Genomic DNA, 25,031 nt, shown 5'->3' with positions numbered 1-25,031 from the left:
CAAAAATTGAAAGCAACCAAGATGTCCTTCAGTAGGTGAATGGATAAGCAAACTGTGGTCCATCCAGACAATGGAATATTATTCAGTGCTAGAAAGAAATGAGCTACCAAGACATGAAAAGACATGGAGGGACCTTAAATGCATATTACTCAGGGAAAGAAACTAATCTGAAAACGTTACAGACTGTATGATCCCAACTACATGACATTCTGGAAAAGGCAAAACTATGGAGGCAGTAAAAAGATCAGTGGTTGCCAGGGGCTAAATGGGAGGGAGGGATGAACAGGGGGAGCACAGAGGATTTTTATGGCAGTGAAACTACTCTCTATGGTACTATAATGGTGGACACACGTCATTATACAATTTTCCAAGCCCATAAAATGTACATCACCAAGAGTGAACCCTAATGTGAACTACAGACTTTGGGTGATAATGACATGTCAGTGTAGGGTCATCGATTGTAGTGAATGCATCACTAGTGGAGGATATTGATAATGGGGGAAACTCTGCATGACTAGGGACAGGAGATATATGGGATATCTCTGTACCTTCCCCTCAATTTTGCTGTGAACCTAAAACTTCTCTAAAAAATAAGACCTATTTTTTAAAAAGATTCAAAGTTCTGTCTTTCATATTTAAGTCTTTAATCCACCTGGAGTTTGTTTTTGTATATGGTGTGAGGATGGGATCAATTTAATTACTTTTCCAATTTAATTATTTTCCATATGGATGAGTGATTGTTCCAGCATCATTTCTTACATAATCTTCACTTTCCCCAGTTATCTGCAAGACCACTTCTGTCATAGATCAAGCAGAATCTCTCTTCAGTTGCATCTGTCATTTGTCTTTGCCTGAGCCATTACAACATCCATGGCTTCATAGTAAGTCATACCTGGTTGAAAAAGTCTCTCACCTTTTGCTTCTTTTCTTTACAGGGTATTTTGACTATCTTAGGCCCATGGTTTTCCTTGTAAATCTTGGAATCAACTTGTCAAGTTCCATGAAAAACCTTGAAATTCCATTGAATGTATAAATTCATTTGGAGAGATTTTATACCATTATGATATTAGCCTTCCTAAGCATGTTCGTGCTATTCCTATTAATTTGTGTCTTCTCTAATTGCTTTCAGTAAGGTTTGAGCATTTTTCTCCATAAAAGCCTTACACATCTTTTGTTAGATTTATCCTAGGTACTTTATAGCACTTTTTTTCTGATGAAAATTATATGTTTATTTTAAATTATTTTTTCCAACTATATTATTGCTGGGGTACACAAAAGCAACTGATTTTTGCCTCTCCACCTTACTAGCTACCTTATTAAACTCTTACTACTTCTTTTTAACTTGTCTGTACATTCCTTTGAGATTTACAAATAATCATATTGTCTATAAATATTGCCAGGGTTTTTTTTTCTTACTTTTCAGTCTTTATACCTTTTACTTTTATTCTCTTACTGCAGTGGCTAGAACCTCCTGGACAATGTTGAAAATATGTGGTGACGGTGGGCATCCTTGTCATGTTCTTGATTTTAAAGGAAGGTTTTCAATTTTTCACTATTAAAGATGATATTTGCTGTGGATTTTCTGTTTAGCTTTTATCAACTATCCACACACACACAAAAAATCTGCTTTTTCTGTAGTGATTTCTTTTTATCTTCCTATCTTTTTTCCCTTGGCCAATCTTGCCAGAGGTTTATCAGTTTTATCAGTGTATTTTGGCTTTGTTGATTTACTTGTTTTCTATTTCACAGATTTCTGTCATCTTTATTTTGGGCTTTTCTGTTCTATTTTATTTTTCTACATTCTTTTTCTGTTTACTCATTTTTCAGCTTTTTTCTTCTTTTTAAAGATACATGCATTTAAGGCACAAAGTAATACCTTTAGCTCCCCCAAATATTAGAAGTGTAGTATTTTAATTATTGCTCAGTTCTGAGTATTATTATTTAGTTTCATTAATTATCCTTTGACTTGTAAGTTAGTTAGAAGTCTGGTTTTGAAATTTTCAAATGTAAATTGGAGTTTATGCTAGTGACGCCTAACTTACACTGGGATCAAGGAATAGGCTCCGTATACTGTATGTCACCTACTCTTTAATATTTGTTGAAACTTCCTTTATGGCCAATTACGTGGTCAAATTTTTTAGTGATCCATATGCACTTGGCTTGGAAAAATGTATATTCACCAGTTGTGGGGCACAGAATTCTACACACGTCCACTAAATCAAGCTTGTTAGTTATGTCACTATTTTTTTTGTCTGGTTAATCTATGGTTAGTTGAGAAAGAAGAGTTGCAATCTACGACTGTGATGGTGGATTTGCGAACTTCTCCCTGTATTTCTATCCATTTTTGCCTTACATATATTGAGGCTGTGTTTAGAATACCTTCCAGGTGAGCTGAACCTTATATCATTAGATTGTGATCCTCTCTATTGCTAGCAGTGTGGTTTTTGTCTGATATTAATATACCCATCCAGCTCTCCTTTGATTATTGGCTTAATGTATCTTTCTTCCTTTTTTTTTAACTTCATCTTTCCCGGATCCTTATACTTTAGGTGTGCCTCTTGCAAATAGCATACAGCTGGACTTCATTTCTTTATCTAGTCCAAAACTCTTTTTTTTTAACTAGTAACATTAATCTAATTACATTTATTTTGACTATTTATATATTCGGATTTGTTTTCACCGTTTATTTTTAGTTTCGTTTGTCCAATTTTTTCTCTGTTGCCTTTTGCTCTTTCATTGTCTTTTTGAGACTGTTTCTCTTCTTCTTCTGTTACTGCATTTTCTGCCTGTGTAGAAATGTATGAACTCCGCTTCCATTCTCTTGGTGAATACCTTTACATTTTAATCAGAGAATTTTAACTCTATAAGATCTATGGTTAAACACTATCTTAATTTCCTCTTCAATGAAGGACCTCAGAATACTTCAACTCTCATTATACCTCCCAATTTACATCCTGATCTTTTTTTAATCCCACAATTTTGATATTTTTATAACTTTTTAAAAAATACAGACAATATTTTCCAAGACATTTACCATTTTATTTGCTCACCATTCTTTCCTGCATCCCAGACCATGCTACCGGCATCAGAGATCTTCTCCTTAGAGTGTGTCTTTAGAAGTCGCTTTGGTGAAAGTGTGTTGGTTTTAAAATACCAATTTTTCTTCATCTGAAATGTCTTTATTAAAATATAATTTTGTTGGGTATACAATTCTAAGTTAACAGCTACTTTCTTCAAAATACTTTGAAGATACTATTCAACTGTTTTTTTAGATTCTGTTGTTGCTGTTGAGAAGTCTGCTTTCAATCCGATTTCTGTTCCTTTATAGGTGATCTGACTTTTCTCTCTGGATCCCCTTCAGATCTTCTTTTTGTCTTTGGTGTCCCTCAATTTAACCGCTGTGGCGTGTGCATGGGTGCACACGCAGAGAAGGGAGTCCCTGGAGATTTCTCTCACTTCTCACGATCTCAGCCATGCTTTAAAAAGTCTATTTTAACCACAGACCAGTTGTTTTCTAAGGGAAGGTTCTTCAGAGCACTGGTCTGCCACAATTCCAGAAGCAGGAGTCTGTGTGATTCTCTGCGTGTTGCACAACCCTGTGTGTGCACATCCGTGAAGCGTAAACCTCTGGGTGTGCACATCGCTCTATGCTCACATCCATGTGTGTGTGTCTTCGGTGTGCACATCTCTCTGCAATTTTCCTGGTTCGAGTGTAAGCCTCCAAGTCAGGGGATCTTCTTTCTGTTTCTCGCCACCTCCTGACAACCTCACATACTTACTCCCACGGTCAGGGGCAGACCAGCTGCCATCTGGTGTTTACACTTGGGAAAAGGGGGAATGCTGGGGAGAGCGGTGGTGGGCCAGGCCCTGCCTCACTGTGGCTCTCTGTCCTCCCCAGCTCTGCCCCCAAGGGCTACACATCCTTCAGCATCAACGCCTCCCCGGGAGTGGCCGTGGATGTTGCCCACAGCCCTCCAGCCAAGAAGAATGCCACAGGTTCCCCCAAGTGGCCCCTGGACCCTGGGCTGGAGGTGACCCTGAGGATGAGAACTGCCAGCCACAGCACAGGTGACCAGAAGGTGAGTGCGGCGTTGTAAGGTGGGCCGTGTGGGAGGAAGCCAGCAGGTCACGGCAGTTCCGTTACTCACAGTCTGTCCTGCACTGACCCACAGCCCCAGACCTGGCAGAGCCTGCTTCTTTCTGGAAAAGCTCGTGATGGCTTGTTCCAGCCATAGCGTCCTCAAAAACAATCTAGGAATGCCAAGGTTTATGGAGGCCACGGCTTTGATTAAATTCATTCTTTCAGCAAACGTTTAATAATCACCTACTACCTGCCAGGCGCCGCCAGGCACTGGAGGTACAGAAACGAAGAAGACAGGTGAGGCTGCAGGCCTCAAGGCGCTTACCACCTGTGGGTGAGGGCATGAGGTATACAGAGGTAACCAATTACGGACGGTTGTGAGTGCTAGGAAGGCCACAGCCAGGCAGCCCCGGGACACCGTGCCCGTGTGCTTAGTTTCCTGTGGCTGCTGGAACAAATTACCACAAGCCACTGGCTTAAAACAACAAAAATGCATCCTCTCACAGTTCTGAGGGACAGACGTCTGCAATGAAGGTCTCAGCAGGGCCACGCTCCCTCTGGAAGAACTTGGGGGAGAATCCGCTTTTTTGCCTCCTCCAGCTGCTGGTGGCTGTTGGCGTCCCTAGACTGGTGGCCACGTCTCTCCAACACCCGCCTCTGTGCTCACACTGTGTCCTCAATCAAACTGCCCCCCACCTCACTCCTCTAAGGACATGTGTCAGTGCATGTAAGACCTGCCCCATTAGCCAGGATGCGCTCACCCAAGATCCTTAACTTAATTGCATCTGCAAAGAGCTTTTCTCCAAATAAGGTCACGTTCACAGGTTCCAGGCATTAGGACATGGACATATTTCTTTGGAGCCCACCCTTCAACCCACTGCCTGTCCTTTGACTGCAGATGAGCTCAACAGGACCCCCCGGGGTCCCACAGAGATTTGGTCCAGTGACCACTTGTTCCCAGCAGGACAGGACAGGCAGTCTCCCTGGTGGGGCAGAGTGTTGCCTGCTGTAGGAGCACAGAGCTTGGACACCAAAGCAGGTGGGGGAGGGTGCAATCAGGGAAAGCTTCCTGGGAGAAGTGGCAAGCTGAAGGATAGGACGAATGACTTGCCTAAGAGAGGGAGAGAGGAGGAGAGCTCTGCATAGGGCATGTGGCCTGTGTGCACACTCCGGACGAGGAGAGGGTGAGACGCATGTTGGGGAAACTGAGGAAGATCTGTAAGGCAAGAAAGGAGGGTGGAGCAGCAGGTGGGGGGGGGAGAGAGAGTCAATATGAGAGGGCTTGGCATCAGGGGCCTCATTTTCCGAGGGCAACCGGAAGCCAGTGAAAACCTTTCACCCAGGGAGTGACAAGACCACATTTGCGTGTTGAAAAGACCCCAGTGGCTGCCGTGTAGCGAGTACACTGGCTCTAGGCGGTAGACCGAGGCAGGGAGACCACTCAAGAGGCTGAAGCCACGGTCCAGACAGGAGGTGATGGTGACTGTGACACCTCCCTGGACCCCGACTATCTCGGGGACGGATCCAGACACCTCCGCGCGTCCCCTCGGGAGCTCCTTTTGGCGGCAGCTCCTGGGTTTGGGGCGGGGAACTCCCCTGGCCTGTTTTCCTTGGAAGTGTCAATCCTGACGCTCCGCCCGCTTCTGGCCAGGCTGCGCCAATCAGACGCGTTCTTCCTAAATTTTGAACCTTGGGCAAAGGGGCTTGGTGTTTTTTATTCTCGGAGAGGCTGTCCTAAAGACGCCACCACCGGTCCAAAACGCTTGCTCCCCAGATCCTCTCGGGCGGGCTCCAGCCTGGCGGGGTCTGCTTCTTCGGTCTCCTCCGTCCCTTCTTCCCGCCGGGCCGGTGTCCGTGGCTTATTCCCAGCGCTCTCCCTCTAAGGCCTCTTCCACCACGTCTCCAGCTGCTCAACTCCTACTCCCCTTCCAGGATCTGCCTCAAAGTGTGCCTCCCTGACCTGCCCAGGCAGAGTAAGCCCTTTTGGGCTCCCATAGTCCCCTCTTTTCTGTGTCACAGTCATTTACATGTTTTGCTACCCCTCCACTGCCACAAGTTGGGGTACTCCTTACAGGCTGGGGCCACTTCTTGCCCAAGCTTGTCTCCTCAGCATCCTGCCCTGAGTTGGCACATAGCGGGGGGGGGTCTAGTGAGTGTTTGTTGAATGACTAAGAGAAGTCATTGGTGTTTTGCTGCTCCCTATAGGTTCAGATTTCATACTACGGACCCAAGAGTAACCTGGTCCAAGCCCTGCTGTATGTCACCGGGGTTGGTAAGTGATGACTAAGATGTTGGAGCGATGTCGCCCTCCTGCTGCACACACACAGTCCTGCAAGGCGTCTCTCCAGGAGAAACCACAGCCTGGAGCTTCCTTCAGACTGAGCAGAAACAAAGATCGACTTCTAGCCAGTCGTCCTTCCGGGGTCCAGAAATATCCCCTCCCCAGTCAGTGGCCCACCCAGAAATACAAGCGGGGAAGGGGTCTGCAGGGAGCTTCACCTGCATCTCAATATTTTATTTCTCAACTTGGAATGAGTATGTGGATTTTCAATATGTGAGTCCCTATACCTTTTTGACACCTCAAATATTTATAGGAAAAAGTCTTATACAATAATATAGGCTAGTGTTCACCAAATTCCATTATTTACATCCAATCTTCACCATTTTTGCCATATCAACTATCTACTTATATTTGAACATTCTTCTTTAAATAAAGTATATATATATATATATATATTTTTTTTTTAAGATTTTATTTTTTCCTTTTTCTCCCCAAAGCCCTCCGGTACATAGTTGTATATTTTAGTTGTGGGTCCTTCTAGTTGTGACATGTGGGATGCCGCCTCAGTGTGGCTCGATGAGCGGTGCCACGTCCGCGCCCAGGATCCGAACCGACGAAACATTGGGCTGCCTGCAGCAGAGCGCGCAAACTTAGCCCCTCGGCCACGGGGCCGGCCCCTAAATAAAGTATATATTTTAACTTGACCTCATCTTGAACAATAATATCATGATATAATTATTATTTAAATATATGAAAAGCACGTGAACTTCAGGTTTCACTTCATTAATGAATTTCATTCATTGACACACATTAATTGTGTTAATACACATTTCGATAATAATAACATAGCACTTACTCTATGCCACGTACTGTGCTGAGACTTGACATTTAAACCTCACAAGAATCCACTGAAATTGATACTATTATTATCCTATTTTACAGATGAGGAAACTGAGGCACAGAGGTACATAGACTCAGCCACGTTCATGCATCTGGTCAGTGAAGGAGCCAGGAAGTGCTGGCCACCGAGCACGGTGCCCTCTGACCTGACACTAATATGTGACTGTGGATCTGTTAAAAGGTCATCCAGTCAGCGTCACACTGTGAGCTCACGCGTCACTGTGTCACACGGTGGGACCTAAGTTGTTGGAACGACAGTGTAGTCGTGTCCTGATGAGGGAGGAAGGACTTAGAAACAAGCATGTTTTCTTGGCCACGCCATTTGGACAGAGCAGGGGTACGTTTATTGCCATGATTTGTCCCCGGTGCAGTCACAGTACACGTAATGAAGAGCCGGATGGGGACAGAGGAATCACCCTGTCCCCCACCCAATGTCGGGGCGGCTGGAGTTGGGGCCAGAGGCCTCTGAGCCTGGCAAGGTGTCCTGGCGGGGGCTTCCCACCAAATATCCCATTGAGGAGGCTGGGGATCTCTTTAAACCCCTGGGGATGTCTAGACATGCAGGGTCTGGTTGGCATCAGAGTCATGGGATGGTCCCCCCAAAGCAGAACGGGCGTGCTCCGAAGACCCCGCTCTGCTGTCTCAATCGCAGTCAGACTTCTTCTTGGGGGACACGGTGGGGGGTGGGGCTCTGAACCTGTCTCCTCTGAAGGGGAGGGAGAGAAGCCTGGGGACAGCCTCCTGGGGAATCGATTGTCCACCGGGGCAGGGCTGCGTGCCCCACCCCGGACCCTCACCAACCCTCTCCTCTTACTCGCTGGGATTTCAGAAATCACCTTGAGCGCGGACATCACCCGCACCGGCCAGGTGAAGCCAACCAGAGCCACGAAGAACCAGGTAGGGCTCAAACCTGACGGCTCCCCGGTACCCGAAACGCTCCCCTAACTCCACCGCGGTTTCCTCTGGCGCCCCCTTGTGGTGATGGGGCGAATGGCGGACTGTCCCCGTATCCTGTGTTAACTGTAAAAGAGACACAATTTAGGAAAAACGAGAAAAAGAAAACTAAAATCACCATTACCACTTTGGTTTATATATTTCCCATCTCTTTGACAAAACTAAATTTACACTGATTGTTCAGAGAATGAGTTGTCCTACAAGCCAGGAGCTACAGAGTCACCCAGTAAATGCACACAGAGAGAAAATTTGCAGGCAGGTCTTGACTCTGGCTCAGAAATCCCCTCCCCCAGGCTTTAACGACTGGTGGGAGAGATTGCATGGTGCTGCCCACATGGGGTGAAGAACAGACAAAGGAAGAAGCTGCAGGAGCTAGAGAAGGGACCAAGCCAGGTGGGGGTGGGGAGTGTGTGTTCTGGAAAGTTCGCTGATGAGAAAAGGTGGGATGCGCAGAGGTGGAGCGTGCAGGCGATGAGCTCCATGGATAAACCTCAGGGTGGCCCTGAAATGGTGATGACGCCCTCCCGGGAGGGGCCTCTTAATTTGCTTTAATAGTTTGACAGAGAGTAACCGGCTGCTAAGAATAGTGTGCACACTTTGGTGAATGAGTAATTAAGAGTTCACATGAGAGTAACTATGTCGATTAGAATCTTGACACAAATAGTGAGCCCAGTCTCGTTTGCCAACCCAACAGTTTTTAAAAGCTGTTAAAGTCACTTTTACTGTCTTGGGCTCCTTTTTTTTAAGGGATGAATTGCGTTTTTGGCGAATTTGTTTATGACTTTGGGGACAGGCAGAAATCCACTCGTGGGACCAAAGAGTTACCTGCTGTGGCAGCAAGATGCATAAACCACGCGAGGCGAATGAGATGCTAGGGAAGGGTGGCCCCGAGAGTTGGAGGGACCTACAGAGTTTCCTAAGCGTGCCCCGTCTCTACTGGGTGTCTGCAGAGGACCTGGACCTGGGGCCCTCGTGGGCAAGGCGCCATCCTGCTGGTGAACTGTGACAAAGACAATCCCCAGTCTTCCACCTTGGACTATGAGGATGACGAGGTGCTTGACAGCAAAGGTAAAGATCCCCGAGACCTGATGGGAGGAGAGCTTTGTCTTTTTATGAAGTCCTTTGTCCCGAGCCTGGGGACAGCTGTCAGAAATCAGGGTCCTTGGAGGCGTGTTCTTGATACGTGTCCTTTGTATAGGAGAAGGAGTGGACCAGGGTCCTGAGAGGGTGAGTGACCCACCCAAGATCACACAGCAGCCAGAGAAGAGCTGGGAGCAGCACTGAGTCTCCCAGTGCTCCCTCAGGCCCCAGTTTCCACGGCCCAGCCCAAACTTCTGCGCTTGGGTCAAATCTGGGGCCAAAATAGTTCAAAATGAAAACCTGACTTCTGCCCCAAACGCGTGTTGGAGCAGCCCTGAGCCCCTGCCGCATGCTGGGCCCTGATCTGACCACTTCAGAATAATTAACTCATTTGATCCTTCAGCACAAGCCTCAGAAGTATATATTGTCCTCATCCCCACTTTGCAGATGGGGAAACCGAGGCATGGGGAGGTTAAGCAATTTGCTCAAGGTCGCACTGCTAGTAAGTCACAGGCTCAGGGTTTGAACCCGGGCATCCCGACTCCAGAGCAGTTAGGGGCACCAGGGTGGTCGTAGGTGCAGGGTCTCTGCTGGAGCACCTCTGAGGTGTGGCCGGGGTGGAAGGCACGCACGTTGCCCACCTGCGCTGGAGGAGGGCGCTGAGGGCGCGAGGTCGGAGGCCAGGGGGCGCTGTGGGCTGCCTGGGGAGGTGCCAGGACAGCACAGAAGTGGTGGCGCTTGAAGTTGCATGCGGTTGGCCTGGCCTGCTGCCCGGCTGCTTCTACCCGGTGCCCGGCACACGGCAGCGATCGCAAGAGCCAGCCCCCTCTGTGGGCACACCCAGGACGCTGGGCACGGGGATAAGCACTTCACACACATGACCTCCCTCTTCCCTCTGCGTGGGCACTACTCCCAGCCGGGTTCGCGGATGAGAAAACCCGCCCCGAGAGCTGCAGTACCTCCCCGGAGCTCACCCAGATCCAGGGTTCAAACCCTGCCCACCCCAGGGCCCTCAACCCTGTGGCTGATGTCTGGCCTCGCTCACCCCACGCCTCTGTCGGCCGATGTTCAGGGTGGGTCCCTTCCCACGCAGGCCCAGGGGAGAAGCCTCTCCACTCACTCATTCCGGAAATAGCTATCAGCACCTGCCACGTGCCAGTCGCTGTTCTAGGTGCTTCTAGGTTCCAGGAGCTGGGACAGAGCGACGAGCAGACTGTATGTGGTCTCTGCTTCGCCAAGCTTACTTGCTAAGCTCATCCCAGTGGGAGGAGACCAAAAACTTGCTTAGCTTTAATTCCAAAATGAAAAGCATCATTTAAATACTGGAAAGAGCGTTAAAAAAAAATAATACCAGGAAATGACGGTAAAGGGTGATCTGAGAGGAGGAGTCGGGAAGCGGGAGGGAGGAGCGGGGAGAGAGGAGCTGGGGAGGGGAGGGAGGAGCGGAGTGGGGAGGGTCTCAGGCCGCGCCCTTCTTGTTCCAGAGCTGGAGGACATGTCCCTGGTGACCCTGAGCACGAAGACCCCCAGGGACTTCTTCTCCACGCATCAGCTGGTGCTCCACGTGGCCAAATCTGAGATGGACAAAGTCAGGGTGTTCCGTGTCCATCGTGAGTCCTTGGCCCTGGGTGTTCCCTTCCTGCCCCCGCCAGCGGGGCACAGCCCCTTCACACCCGCTTCGGCAAATAATTCCTGAGCACCTACTGTGTGCCGGGTTCTAAGAACCGAGGATACAGCAGTGAGCAAGATGGACGACATCTCTGCCCACTGCCTCCTCGAAAGGACACGCAGACAAAACGCAGACAAACGAGCAGATGGTGTCTGGTGCCGGTGAGCACCGAGGAGGAAATCCCCTCCCTCCCGAGGACTGTTGTCCTTGTTCTTTGTGTGTCTCTCTCTGTCCCTGACTCACACACGCACACACACGCACACACACGCACGAGGACTCTTGTTTGCGGAGATCTTTGACTCCAAGCTGCCTGCGTGTGTTATGTGATAATTTGTTCTTCCATATCCCACAAATCAAAGATGGCAGAACGTCGCAGCAGCTCGTGAGCACCAGCTGCTGAGTGCCGCGCGGTGCCAGGCCCAGGGCATGGAGCAAAGAGCGGACAGAGTCCCCGCCCTCGGGGACGGGTTGGGAGAGACGATGCGTCAAATAATTGAGGAACACACCCAGTGCGTCAGGTGGCATAAAATGCTGTGCAGAAGAATGCGACAGAGCAGGGGTGTGGGGGAGGGTGGAGTCTGAGGGCGTGGAGCCAGGGTGGTCAGGGGAGCCTCCCCCATTAGGTGTCATTTGAGCAGAAGGAGGGGTGGGGACAGCCATGCAGACACCCGGGGAAGGGCGTTTAGGCCAATGGAACCACAGGTGCCAAGGCCTTGAGGCAGGCTGGTGCCCGTGGGCTTGAGGGACACAGGGAGTCGGTGCCACTGGAGTGCAGTGCGCCAGGGGTAAAGCGGTAGATGAGGCTCGAGAGGAAGGGCGGAGGGGAAGGGGCCCGATCCAGTAGGCATGGAATGTGACTTTGGCTCCTAGTCTCAGGGAGACGGGGAAGCCATCGGAGGGTTTTGTGCCGAGGCATGACTTGATCTGACTTACTTCCATTCTAGACCAGTGATTAGACTGACATTGTCTGGTGACAAACCCACTGCTTGCCTCCATGGAGGCGTCCCCTCCTCCAGGAAGCCCTCTGTGGTTCCCTCCATCATAGCACTGATGACTCTCTGTGATCTGACCCACTTTGCTCTTCCCTACTCACCCGGGAGGCTGTGCACTCCCTGGGACCCAGGCAGTGACCGTCTGCCTGGGCTCCCCCATGTCAGCTGGGAGCAGGTGCTCGGGAATGAATGAATGAATGAATGAATGGACGAACCGCAATGTATAATGGGCTCCTGTAAAGTTGGGAGTGGCTCGAGCAACCCCCTCCCCGCTTCCTGGACTCCCAGCCAAGGGGGATGATGTCCTAGCAGAGGCCTTAGTCTGTCTCCTAAATGGAAGCTCTGGCCAGATTTCACCGTGAGGGGCCCTCAGGGGTGGCACGCGGTGGCCCTGGGAAGGCGGCACAGCACCACGGAGGAGAAGACGGGGTCTCCAGCGGTCGGGACACAGACCTGAGCCGCCCCTGCCCTCCCCAGGGGACAAACAGCGGTCCAGGTACAAGGTGGTCCTGGGGCCGCAGCAGCCGTCTCATGCCCTGGAGCTCCCGGGCGGCCAGCACAGCGTGGACTTCCACGTGGAGGGCCTCGCCTTCCCGGACGCCAGCTTCTCAGGGCTCGTCTCCCTCACCGTCTCCCTGCTGGGCGCGTCCAAACCGGTAGGCCCAGAGAGGGGACCTGGGCTTCCAGGCAGTGGCCCAACTTGGGGGGGGGCGTGCAGTGAAGAGCCCACCTGGGGAGGGGGCTCCAAACAGCTGCTGGGAAGTAGCTGTTGGGCCCCGGCTGCCGTGACGGCCGCTCCCCCACCCTCCCCATTGCAGGAGTTCCCCAAGGCCCTGGTTTTCCAGGACAGCGTGGCCTTCCGTGTGGCCCCCTGGATCATGACCCCCAACACCCAGCCCCCAGAGGAGGTGTACGTGTGCAGGTGAGGAGCCCTGGAGCGCTGGGGGGCGGGGCACAGACACGCCAGGGGAGCCCGGAGTTCTGGCCGCGGGCCCACTGCGCACTTGCCATGTGAATGGGAAAAACTCACCCCTTTCTGACTCGCTCAGGGCTTGCGGCTTGCTTGCACCCATCCCAAGGCCGGGAGAGTGATTACTGTTGTTTTTGTTGTCACTCTCCTGCCCTGATGCAGGCTGAGGGCTGGGTTAGCTCCGGGGGCCTGTAGAGTTTGCTAGACCTGAGGATGAGAACCCTCGGTCCCTGAGCCTTCCAGGGCTTCCAGGGCTCTGAGTGTGGCCCTGGCACCTTCTGCACCGGAAACGCCTGTGGACTCATTGAGAATGCGCCTTCCTGCTGGGCCGTGTCTCTGGGGTGGGGCCCGTGTGCATTTGAACAGGCTGCTCCGTCCTGCAGCCTGAGAGCACCTGCTGGTCCGCTGCGGTCTCAGGGGACCCTGCCCTCTCCTCTGCCCATTGCTTCAGGGCGGAAGAGGTGGGAGTGTAACGTGGTGGTCAGGACATGGGCGGGAAGCCAGTAAGGCAGGGTCCGAGTCCCAGTGCTGTCCCCAGCCGGCGTGACCTTGAGCACTGACCTCCTCGGTGGAAGGGGGTGCCCTAGCTCCCCTCGTGGATTGTCACGAGAATCCAGTGAGGTGATGCTCGCTGAGAGCAGAGACAGAAGGAGCCGGCGTCTCCGGAGCGCCCGCCACGTGCCTCTTCTGCTTGGTCCCGACCGGGGCAGCTGCTCCACCCCTGGGACCCCGCAGAGGCCCAGCGTCTCCCTCAGAGCCTGGCCGAGGCCGTGGCCGGGACTCCAGAGCACTGAGGAGCTTCTCTGGTGCTCTTTCTAGGGTACTGGAAAATGAGGACTTCCTGAAGTCGGTGAGCGCTCTGGCCAAGAAGGCCAAGTGCAAGCTGACTGTGTGCTCCGAGGAGGAGAACCAGGACGACCAGTGGATGCAGGTCTGCGGCCCTGGGGGCGGGCGAGCCAGAGCGCACGGGATGAACGTCCCCGAGGGTCAAGGGACGCTGGAGGACCCGGGCTCCAGGGCTCGGCCTGGCAGATGGGCAGGGTGGGTGGAGCCTCTGAGGGTCCTTGCACGGGGGGCTCAGGCAAGTGGTTCAACTGCCATTCCCTGCGGGCCACCGCGGGCCTGCTGTCACCAAGATGGGCGTCGTCTTGCTGCTTAGAAGCTCTCAGACGACCTCACAAATGCTGCAGAGCTCAAGAGGCCCTCGAGTGGCCATCCCTCCGAGCCAGCCTTCCTGGGCTGGGCCACAGACCAGGCCACAGCCCTGCTCCAGCACTCTCCATGGCTCCCAGGTTGCCTCCAGGGCCCTCCCAACCTGGCCACCCCCCTCACCTAGTGCCAGCCTGCCACCGCACCGGCCACACTGTGTCACGGGTCTGCTTCTGTGCCGTGAGCTCCCTGAGGGCAGAGACTCAGCCTCCTTCAGCTCAGTGCCCGTGGGCAGCGGTGGCTGAATGCCCTTGAATTGCCCCGGGACTCCGTGCCCTTCCGTGCCGTCTGCCCTGCTCTCACCTCCACGCCTGTGGCCATCCTGTTCCTTCTCTGTTGCCCTGCCCACTCCCCCCACCATGTCCAGATCACGCTCGTCCGCCCCCAGCCTGAATGCTTCCCCTCTGGGAGTTTCCCCCTTGCCTCCGGTGGGAATTCGTGCATCTTTCTCCTAACCCCCCAGATGACACCGTCTCCTCCTTTCTCGTGGTTCCATCTGTGTGAGATTGGGGTGAACCCTATGAAGTGGCTGCTGTGCCACCCACTTTGACCCACAGGGGTGGCCATTTCCTCGGCTCAGCCTCCTGGTGCTCTGTGTCCAGTGTCACATCCGCCTGCTGGAATCTGGGCAGGCTGTGCACAGATGCGTTTCTGAGCCTCACCCGCTCTGCCCCAGGGCCCGGCTGGGGCCTCACCTGTCCCCCTTTGGGGCGGGCTGCTCTGATTGCCACCCTCCAGGCCTCAGCTCAGCAGTGCTCCCTCCCAGAAGTCTTCTCGACCCATCCCAGCCGCATCGGGGAAGGGCCCCTCCTCCATGTTCCTGCAGACCCCTCCCTCCCCCCATCACCTCCTAACACCGGGTGGTAGGCGCCCCGCTCCCTGGCTTCCCGCCTCACGGCCTCCCTCCCACTGGCTCTGCGCAGGATGAGATGGAAGTGGGCTACATCCAGGCCCCGCACAAAATGTTGCCCGTGGTCTTTGACTCCCCGAGGAACAGAGGCCTGAAGGAGTTCCCCATCAAATGCGTGCGGGTACGTGCTGGTGGGGGGCGCCCGCTGCCGAAACGCCCGTCCCTGAGGCCTCCTGCCTCCCGCCTGTCTCCCCAGCCCTCCCTGGGCTGAGCCTGCGCTCCTGCTCAGGCAGCGACCGCACAGTGGGCCATGTTGTTTCTCCCAGGACCAGGGTGACATCCGCTCTTCCTTTCCCAAAGCCCTTTCCAGCCACCAGCTCACCTGGTCCTCCAGATAACCCTGCCCAGGACGCAGGTCAGGCTTAGGTGTCCCGTTCCACTGAAGATGCTCTTGCTGCAAGGTGGGGGTGCAGCCAGGACCAGACCCTTCCCCACCGTCCAGCTGGCGGCTCTGCCTTTCGGGTGGGGTCTGGCCTTCAGGGGCTCCTTCTGGGGTATGGGGGAGGTGCGGCGTTCAGAATCAGGGTGGTCTTTTCCTAGGTGCGAGTTTATCCGCCAAAGACTCTACATGTGTTGGGGGGTGGGGTGGGGGTGACATACTGATGACTTATGCTTGGCCGGCCCGGCAGCTTCGTGCAGACTCAGCACAGAATTATAATAATAATGATAATAATGGGGGCATTTATCGAACATGCGTTCTGTGTCAGTCATGGCTAAACTCTTTACTGGCACTGACTCATTTAATTTGTCTGATGACCTTTAATGTAGATGCTATCCCTCGGCCCATTTCATAGATGAAGAAATGAGGCTCAGAGAGGCTAAGCAGCTTTCCCAAGGTCGCACAGAAAGAGAATGGAGAAGCTGGAGTGCAAACCAGGCCGGCGGCTCCGTGAGCTTGCTCTGACCCCCCGTGACCCACTGCTGTCCCAGAAGACCAAGGCCGGCCCCCCGCCCTCACAGCCCCTTGGCTCCGGGCGCTAGGGAAAAGGCAGGAAACAGTGTGGCACGCTAGGTTGGCCAGGATGAGCGGCTTTTCAAGGAGCACCCTGCGCCCCGAGGGAGGGGAGGCGGCCTTCCCACACAGGAGGCAGTGGAAGGAGACCGGAGTCTCGCTCAGCACCTTGTCACGCTCCCTCTCCTGTGCTGACTGGTGCTGGTGTCCGTTGGGTCCACGGTGTCTCTCTGCCGAGGAATCAGGTTAAAGTGTTTCAGGAGCGAGGGGAGAAACCAGCCAGCTGCTGCTGGGACTGCGGCCCTTCTCGCTGGTTCCAGTCCTGCTCTGTGCAGTGGCCGTGTCTCCTACTTGATATTCCCAGTGTGACAAGGGCCCCGCCTGCTTCTCCGACCCCCTCATGGGCCACTTTCTCTGTCCCTCACCCGCTCCAGCCCCACTGGCCTCCCTGTTCTTTAAATGGGCCCGACTTTTGAAGGTTGACGCTGACATTGAAGGTCCCAGCGCCGACGCCCTCCTCAGTGAGGCCGTCCTGCCACCGAAGGACGCCCCAGCCAGCGCTTGGCCTTCTCGACCACAGCACTCTGTTGTTTTCTTCTGAGTATTTTGTTCTAAATCACCGACTTGTTACTTTTCATCGTCTGCCTCCCTGTGGCCTGGAAGCGCCCCAAGGGTGGGGCTTGGGGCCGAGGCGCCCATCGCTGGACCGTGGGCACCTAGCCCGCAGCCCGACACACAGTGGGTGTTCTTCCCGTAAGAAGATGTCGGTAGCTTCTGTCCCACCTCTGCTTGTGAAGACCAATAGCACGTACCATAAATAGAAGGCAACGGTGAAATGAAACAGAATTACAACAAAATTAAATTATTAAAGCCAGCTCGATCCAAATGACGACAGAAACTCTGAGCCTGAGCTTTGCTCTCCGGTTGTGAAAATGGGAGGTTAGCGGGTGTTAAGGATGGATTCACGCCCTCTGGGACTTTAATCTTTGACGAACCAGAAAGCCTGGGGAGAATGGAAAGGGCAGCATTTCTGAGGCTGTGCCGGGAGCTGTGTCAGGTGGCACCTGTGAGCATCCCCCCTCTTGGGGAGCCACTTCTGCAGACAGTGGACACCCCGTCATGTGCCTGCAGAAATTCAAGCTTGTAGCCTATGGAGCTGACCCCCTCTCCTGGCGAGAGCCAGGGCAGTGACTTGCGTGAATTGATCATTCATTCATCAAACAGTCTGAGCACATCCTCTGTGCCTGGCCCTGTTCTAGGCAATCAGAACCCATCAGGGTGCAATGCCAAGGCCCCCGCCCTCACGCAGTTGACCTTCTAGTCCAGAGAGACAGACAGTAAACAAGAAATCTAACAAATAAATAAATTCCATCATATGTTGGAAGGTGGAATCAAATAGTTTAGAAAAAGGAAGAGCAGAATCAGGGGCTCCCAGGTGCCAGAGTGGTGGGGAGGATTCGACTGCAATTTTAAATAGCACGGGCAGGGTAGGCTGCATTGGGAAGTTGACATTGGAGCAAAAACTCAAAAGACGTGAAGGAGTTGGCCATATGGATGTCTGGGTAGAGTGTTCTAGGCAGCAGCAACAGCCAGTGCAAAGGCCCTGAGGCAGACTATGCCTAGCATGTTCAAGGAAGAGCAAGGGGGCCAGAAGGGGTGGAGCAGAGCGAACAAGAGGAAGAGTGGTGGGAGAGGTGGTCAGAGAGGTGATGGGGCATGGGGCAGGAGAGGGGACAGAGCCTGTGGGCTTGTTAGCCGTGGTAAGGCCATTTGTTTAGAATCTGAGAAACGGGGTAATCATTGCTAGGGCAGTAGACTGAATGATGGCCCCTCGAATAGGTCCATGTCCTAATCACTGGAACCTGATGCTTTCTCGTGTGCAAAAGGGCCGTTGCAGATGTGATTAAGTCAGGGATCTGGAGGGGGGGGGGGTTCTCCTGGGTCATCCGGGTGGCCTGTCTGTAATCGTAACCCTCCAGATAAGAAGGAGGAAGGAGCGTCGGGGCGGGAGGAGGCGTGTGATGATGGAGTGATGCACCCTGAAGACGGAGCAGGAGGCCACCAGCCAGGTTGGCCACCAGGAGCTCAAAAAGGCAAGGAAGGGGTCAGCCCGGTGGCGCAGCCGTTACGTGCGAATGTTCCACTTTGGCAGCCTGGGGTTCACCGGTTCGGCTCCCGGGTATGGACATGGCACCGCTTGGCAAGCCATGCTGTGGCAGGCGTCCCACATATAAAGTAGAGGAAGATGGGCATGGATGTTAGCTCAGGGCCAGTCTTCCTCAGCAAAAAGAGGAGGATTGGTGGCAGATGTTAGCTGAGAGCTAATCTTCCTCAAAAAAAAAAAGTTAAAAACAAAAACAGACAAGGAAACAGATTTCCCTCCGAGCCTCTGGAAGCAGCTAGCCCCGGCGCCCCTTGAGCCCCAGGAAACTGATTTCAGACCTCCGACCTCCAGGACTGTCAGAGAATAAAGCTGTGCTGCTTTCAGCCGCTCGATGGGTTACCGTGGGAAGCAAACCGAGGGTGAGAGATGGGTCATCCACCTGCTCTTCTCACGAAGATCCACGTGGAGACGTCACAGCCATTCGGCGAAGCTCCTTCCAGCCCAAGATCAGGATGACGCAGGGTGTGGACCGGGAGGGCCCGCTGTAGAGACAGCCCAAATCCTGGTCCTCCCACAACCTGGCTGTGGGACCTGAAGAAGCCACACCCAACTCGGAGCTTAGTTTCTTCTCTGCAAAATGAGGATAAAAACGATATTTTGCAGATTTGTTATGATGCCCAAGTTCAGGCTTACAAGCATTAGGGACTCCACAAACGCCGCTGCCTTCCCCCGCCCACCCACTCCAGCACGCCTCCAACATCCCGCAGATCCTAACGGCACCTGCTGTGTACCGGCTGCTGACGTTACCCGGTTCCTTCCTGCGACAGGCTAGTCCTTGAACTTGGACCCCACCCTCTCTTCACCCCGAGGCTTGGCTCCCTAACACTTGGCACGGTTTTCTCCCATCTCAGGGTCCAGATTTTGGCTACGTGACTCGAGGGGCCCAGACAGAGGAGATTACCGACCTCGACTCCTTCGGCAACCTGGAAGTGAGCCCGCCCGTCACGGTCGCGGGGAAGACGTACCCCCTGGGCAGGGTTCTCATCGGGAGCAGCAGTTACCCCAGGTGAGGGGCCTGGCGCGGAGGGCTGGACCCAGGGATGCCCTGGAACAGCAGAGGCCAGAGCAGAAGGCTTCCTGACTTGCTCCCAACCCACGAGGGTGTGGGAAACTGGAGGGCATCCGAGAGGAATCGTAGTGCAGGGTGAGGAGTACTGTCTTCGGAGCTGGATAGACCCAAGTCCATATTACAGCTCCGCCGCACACACTCTCTCAGTCAGTGAATACTTCCTGAGCACCTACTATGTGCTGGGCGCTATGCTAGGAGCTGACAAGGGACACAGCTGTGAACATGACAGACAAGCCCTTCCCACTAGTGGAAGAGACAAATAATAGAAAAGTAAACAAATAAGATAATTTCAAATAGTGAAGAAAGCCAAACAGGGAGGAGCAGAGGAGTGGGAACTGTGTTAGTTGGAGTGATCGGGGAGGGCCCCTCTGGGGAGGGGGTTTTTGAGCCGCAGCCTGATGACTAGAAGGATATGGCTGCATGGAGATCTGGGGTAGAGGGTTTTCCTGGCAGATGAAAGAGCATGTGCAAAGGCCCTGAGGCAGGAATGAGCTGGGCATGCTCAAGAAGGCCAGAGTAGCTAAAACAGATTAAGCAAGAGGAAGGCCAAAGGGCTAGGTCATGAAGGACCTTGGAGGCTAGAGCAAGGAGAAGCTCAGAAAAGAGAAGGAACATCCCCAAGGCCACACAGCTAACAAGGGGTCACCAGCTCAGGTGGGACCAGCTCCCAACCCCATGTTTACCCACAGCTCTAGCATCTAGGCTGAGTCAACAGGCAGTGCTTTCTGAGGCTAAGCTCTGGTCCTGTTGACCTTACTGACTCTCTGCCTCAGTTTCCCCCAATAAAACTGGGGTGACAATTCCTAAATTCCTCAAATGTTAGGGGATATAATAAAGGCATCCTAGGCTTCTGAGTCCCTTCTCTGAAGGAGAACCTGACCCCTTGGCCAAGCCTCCAGTCCCTCAGAGACCTCCTGTTGACCCCCCACCCCGTGATACGCCTTCCTTCCTGCGTTGGCAGCCACGAGAGCCAGGAGATGCACCAGGCCCTGCGGGACTTCCTGGTCGCCCAGCAGGTGCAGGCGCCTGTGGAGCTCTACTCCGACTGGCTGTACGTGGGCCACGTGGACGAGTTCATGACCTTCGTTCCCGCGCACAAGAAGGTGCTGTGGGGGGCTGCCTGGAGGAAGCCATGCGCCTCCGGCCTGGGTTCCAGGCCCAGCTCTGCACTCTGCCGGGAGGCCCCCTTACCTGCCTGACTCTGCTTCTCCCCCACCCCACCCCCGGGAGGGGTCATGGACGAGGTGGCCAGCCTGGGTCCAAGCCACGCTCCCTGCACCCTGGCCGAGCCTTCCTCCTCGGGGGGGGGGGGGGGCCCCTGGGGCACAGCTGACCTCTGACCCCAGTGTCTCTGCCTCCAGGGCTTCCGGCTGCTTCTGGCCAGCCCCAGGTCCTGCTACAAACTGTTCCAGGAGCTGCTGAAGGAGGGCCACGGGGAGGCGCTGCTTTTCGAAGGGGTCACTAGTAAGTAGGCCATGCCTTGTTCTTTTGAGCACCTACTATGTGCCAGGCCGGGTGCTAAGCTAAGCTTAGCTGTGTGAACAGGACAGAATAGCTCCCTGTCTCGGGGCTCACAGTCCAGGGCAAGTGAGTCAAGGAAACAGCTACACCAGAAAGGCTTTGTTGGGGGGTGGGGTGTCTGGGAGGAGTTCAAGGAAGGCTTCCTGGAGGAGGCAAAGACCAAGCAGGAGCGTGAGGGCTGAGTAGGAGTTGGCCAGGCAAATGGGGCGGTGGGATGAGAGGAAGAGAGAGATTCCAGATAGAGGGAGCAGTGAATGCAAAGGCTCAGAGGTAGGAGAAAGCAAGATGTGTTCGAAGATCTGAAAACAGTTCCGTCTGGCTGGAGCACGGAAGGAAATCTTATTTTTTCAGTAAAGTCCAGCGACATGGACCGGGGTCAGAGGCTGCGAGTTTTCACCTAATATCTGCAGTATGTCGTGTGGCTTCGGGCAGTGGTCGGACCCTGTTTGTCCCTTGGCAAACGGGCTTCCTTTGGAGACGAATCGAAGGGGATGAGCACCACTTTAATGAGAACTGACCCCGATAAAATATCTCATTAAAGGCATTTGCCTCCCGGACGCTCAGACAAACCTGTATGTGAGGAATTATTGCTGCCCCCATTTTGTAGAGGAGAAAACTGAGTCCCCACGGCGCCTGCTGGGAAGAGGGAACTCAACCTCTGAATTCATCTGCATTATTTTTTTCTTTTCCTTCCCGACAGAAAGAAAACGGCAGAAAATAAAGGACATTCTGTCAAACAAGAAATTGAGAGAACAGAATTCATACGTGGAGGTACTGGCCTGGGTGGCCAGGAGATGCCACATCCTGGGCAGCCCTGACAACCCCGCCCCCCTCCCAGCCACCGTCCCTGCCACCAGAGGCACAAGGCAGAGGCCTCCACGGGTGCATGTGGGCTCCGTGGGGCACGGGTGTGGGGTCTGGGCAAATGCATGAGAGAGAGAGAGAGAGAGAGAGAGAGAGAGAGAGAGAGAGAGAGAGAGGGAGAGAGGGAGGGAGGGAGGGAGGGAGGGAGGGAGAGAGAGAGACGGGGGGATTCTGTCCCCGTTACGGAAGCGCACTGAAGGTGGAAAAGAGAGGAGGTCGGGGAGGCCAGGGTCAGAGAAAGACAGATGAAACTCTCAGCAAAAGAGGGACAGGGGCAGGAGGGAAGCCAAGCACTAGAGTGACAGCGACCAGAAAGACAGGGACGCAGGAGCAGAAGCGAGAGGCAGGGGGAAGGAGCAGAGCAGAGCAGCTGGGGAAGGAGGAAGAGAACCAGGTGCCCATCGCTGCCTCCTGCCCTGTCCCTGGTCCTTTCCTTGGCCTCAGCCACAGACCACCCTCCCGGCAGCAACCCCCACCCCCGCCCGGGTCGGCCCGCCATGCCCACCACTCCCCCCTCCCCACCCCAGAGCTGCATCGACTGGAACCGGGAGGTGCTGAAGCGGGAGCTGGGCCTGACGGAGCGGGACATCATCGACATCCCCCAGCTCTTCAAGCTCCAGCAGGACTCCAAAGGGACCCACAAGGCTGAAGCCCTTTTCCCAAACATGGTGAGGAGGTGGGCTTTGGGATCGGCCCGCCTTTGCCAATGGCCTGAAGTCCGGGAGGCCCGCTGGGCTCTGGGTGCGGGTCCAGGAGGGCTGGCTGGCTGCTCGCCCCCTTGGGGTTTGTGTGGCCCTATGCAGCTTTGGGCATCTCACAACCACCCTGGGAGTCAGAGACTGTCATCACCCCCACTTGACAGAGGAGGTACAGAGAGGCGAGGTCTCTGGCACAAGAACACACAGCTGGCAAGAGGCGGGATTCTGAGCTGGGATATAAAGCCAGGGGTCTGGCTGCAGAGCCACGCTCTAACCAGCAGGGTGCACTGCCCCTGTGGGCTTCCGTGCGGTGTGGGGCGCAAAGTAGGGGTGGAGTAGGGGGGAGACAAGCAACAAGCAAGACGCTCTGAGGTTACGTTTGAGAGGGAAAAAGGTGGGGGCTCCTCTCCAGACACAGGGGTCCTGGAAGGCCTCTGGGAGGAGGTGAGGCTGGTGCTGCGGCCTGGGTGGGATGCTCGCCTCTGAAGAGTGGACTTGAGGGGGATCTGCCTTTGTCAAGCACTTTTAACCGCGACCCCCAAGCACCGTGGTGAAGTGATCTGCTCTGTTTTCGCCATCCCGCTGCCCTGCTGCTGTCTCCTCAAAGGGTGCCAAGGGCCGGGCAGAAACTCCCCCAGTTCCGCTGGGCCCACAGCCACCCCTCCTGCCGGGCGGGGTTACAGTCCAGGGAGGAGCCGCTGGTCCCCTGCACAGTGCTGGTCAGACAGGCCTCCCCAGGGCCCTGGGGCTTCACGGCAGTGCCTCGGACCCAGTGGTTCGGGTTTTTTCTGTTTTATGCATTGAGAGGCTGCCAAGGATGATGTTTAGAACACGGGGCTCCTGGGCCAGAGCAGGGAGGAGGGGCCGCCCCCCTCGCAGCGCTGAATAGAATTCCTTGGCCCCAAGCATTTTGTGCCTTCTCTGGTTGTGCCCAGCCAGCTTGCCCGGCTCAGGAAGGAAAGCTGCTGTCTGTGGCTGGGGGTGGGGGGGCGTCTCGATGACACCATCTGCCGTCTGTAATGCCGAGGGCTGACTCCCACCTTCACTGTTCCGGGCCCCTGGAGGGAGCCTGAGCACTCGCCCTGCCGCGGGAGGCGGCGCATGGGCATGAAGCAGCAGAGAAATTGAGTATGAGGCCCTCAGCTTGGGCTGTGTCTGAGCCATGACAGAGAATAAGATGCCCCTCAGTGACTCATGAGCCCTGGGGACTGACTCTGCGCTTACTACCTGCTGGCTCAGTGCTCCTCATACATGCTCTTATCTGATTGTTGGAGCAATGGAAATGCGTTTGGGCTCATTTTGCTGATGAGGCTCAGAGAGGTCAAGTGACTTGCCTAAGGTCACACAGCTATTAAGTAGTATTGCTGGGATTCAAAGCCACCTTGGCCTGGAGCCAACATCCTCGTCCTTTCGCTTCACCAGGGTGCTTCCCAATATCATGGAGGAAACAGTCATTTACATATGTTATAAGGTACGGAAAGGGCTACAAAAGAGGTAGTCACTTATTCATCCATTTAACAGATACTTAGTAAGTGCCTGCTGTGTGCAGGCCACTGTGCTGGGAGCTATGGGAGCACAGAGGAGGGTGACTAATTGTCAGAGTTTGGGGAGTCATGGGCGGCTTCACAGAGGAGGTGGCATTTGAGCTGGGCCTTGAGTAATAGAGTTTGCCAGAAGGTGGCAGGTGGGGAAGGAGAGTATGGTGTTAAGAGCATGGACCCTGGATGTGACAGACTTGGGGATAAGTCCTAGAGAGCTGGCTGGCCTTCGGTAGCCCGCTTTACCTGTGTGGGCCTCAGTTTCCTCATCCGTGAAGGGGGCCATCAAAGAAGAGGGGGTGCTCGGACAGCAAGGCTGGCTGCCCCTGACGGTGCCCTCTCTCTGCAGGTGAACATGCTTGTGCTGGGCAAGCACCTGGGCATCCCCAAGCCCTTCGGGCCCGTCATCCACGGCCGCTGCTGCCTGGAGGAGAAGGTGCGGTCCCTGCTGGAGCCGCTGGGCCTCCACTGCACCTTCATCGACGACTTCTCCTCCTACCACGTCCGGCACGGGGAGGTCCACTGCGGCACCAACGTGCGCCGGCAGCCCTTTGCCTTCAAGTGGTGGCACATGGTGCCCTGAGCCCGTCCTGTGACGTCCTCTCGCTCGGGAAGCTCCTGGCCGGAGGCGGTGGGCCCCTGCAGTGGGGCCCAGCCAGAGCTCTTGGGGACGTTTTGGCCCCCCCCCAGGGGTGGCCTCCCTCCCGGCAGTGGCTTGTTTCCTTGCCGTGTCCCGGCCCCTGGGACCCTCCTCTGAAGATCCCGAGATAGTCCTGGCTTTGCAAACTCAGTTCTGCTGCAGGAAAGCTTTAGAACCACTCGGTGCGCGCGCTCAGGCTGCCATTCCTACCGTTCGTTCCTTCTCCTTCACTCGTCGTCGTGCTTGAACTGGATGTTACAGGCTTGAAGCTGCCTCCAGGAGAGGGCGAAGGCCGAGGCGTGTCTTTTGCTCCTGGGCATATATCTGGTCTATAAAATCTATGACCTCAGCCTAGCTGATTTTAAGCTTTAGCCCTGAGGGTGCGGCCCCTCCCTCCTCAGAGCTGCATTGAAGTCAGTCCCAAACAGCCGGCCAGGTGGACATCCCAAGACAGATGGATTGTTCACTTTAACGTGTGTGTATAAAATATGCTTCTTTTTATGTGTATTTCATGACAAAAAATAAAATGATAAAGATAG

General features: G+C 54.1%; 1 protein-coding gene across 4 annotated transcripts in view; it reads left to right on the top strand.

The window, feature by feature from the left end:
- The window catches only part of PADI4 (peptidyl arginine deiminase 4), a 33,297-nt gene extending 8,266 nt beyond the window's left edge, over positions 1-25,031 (top strand). The window contains exons 2-17 of one of the 4 annotated variants that reach the window (XR_011503603.1): positions 3,899-4,079; positions 6,287-6,353; positions 8,092-8,159; positions 9,167-9,284; positions 10,781-10,906; positions 12,435-12,613; positions 12,776-12,879; positions 13,747-13,858; positions 15,060-15,167; positions 19,014-19,168; positions 20,193-20,334; positions 20,593-20,695; positions 21,104-21,324; positions 21,453-21,523; positions 22,144-22,284; positions 24,202-25,031. Coding sequence is in view for 3 of the 4 variants with exons in the window: in XM_044769800.2 (XP_044625735.1) it covers positions 3,899-4,079; positions 6,287-6,353; positions 8,092-8,159; positions 9,167-9,284; positions 10,781-10,906; positions 12,435-12,613; positions 12,776-12,879; positions 13,747-13,858; positions 15,060-15,167; positions 19,014-19,168; positions 20,193-20,334; positions 20,593-20,695; positions 21,453-21,523; positions 22,144-22,284; positions 24,202-24,435 (1,909 nt within the window). In the remaining variant the exon portion in view is untranslated. Of the gene's footprint in view, positions 1-3,898; positions 4,080-6,286; positions 6,354-7,304; positions 7,600-8,091; positions 8,160-9,166; positions 9,285-10,780; positions 10,907-12,434; positions 12,614-12,775; positions 12,880-13,746; positions 13,859-15,059; positions 15,168-19,013; positions 19,169-20,192; positions 20,335-20,592; positions 20,696-21,103; positions 21,325-21,452; positions 21,524-22,143; positions 22,285-24,201 lie in introns of those variants that run through there. The other 3 variants (XM_044769800.2, XM_044769801.2, XM_044769803.2) reach the window with 3 other exon arrangements.

Source organism: Equus asinus, chromosome 5 (genome assembly GCF_041296235.1).
Source record: "Equus asinus isolate D_3611 breed Donkey chromosome 5, EquAss-T2T_v2, whole genome shotgun sequence".
NCBI lineage: Eukaryota > Metazoa > Chordata > Mammalia > Perissodactyla > Equidae > Equus > Equus asinus.
The sequence above is the reverse complement of the archived record's forward strand: the minus strand, read 5'-3'. Positions and strand labels throughout refer to the sequence as shown.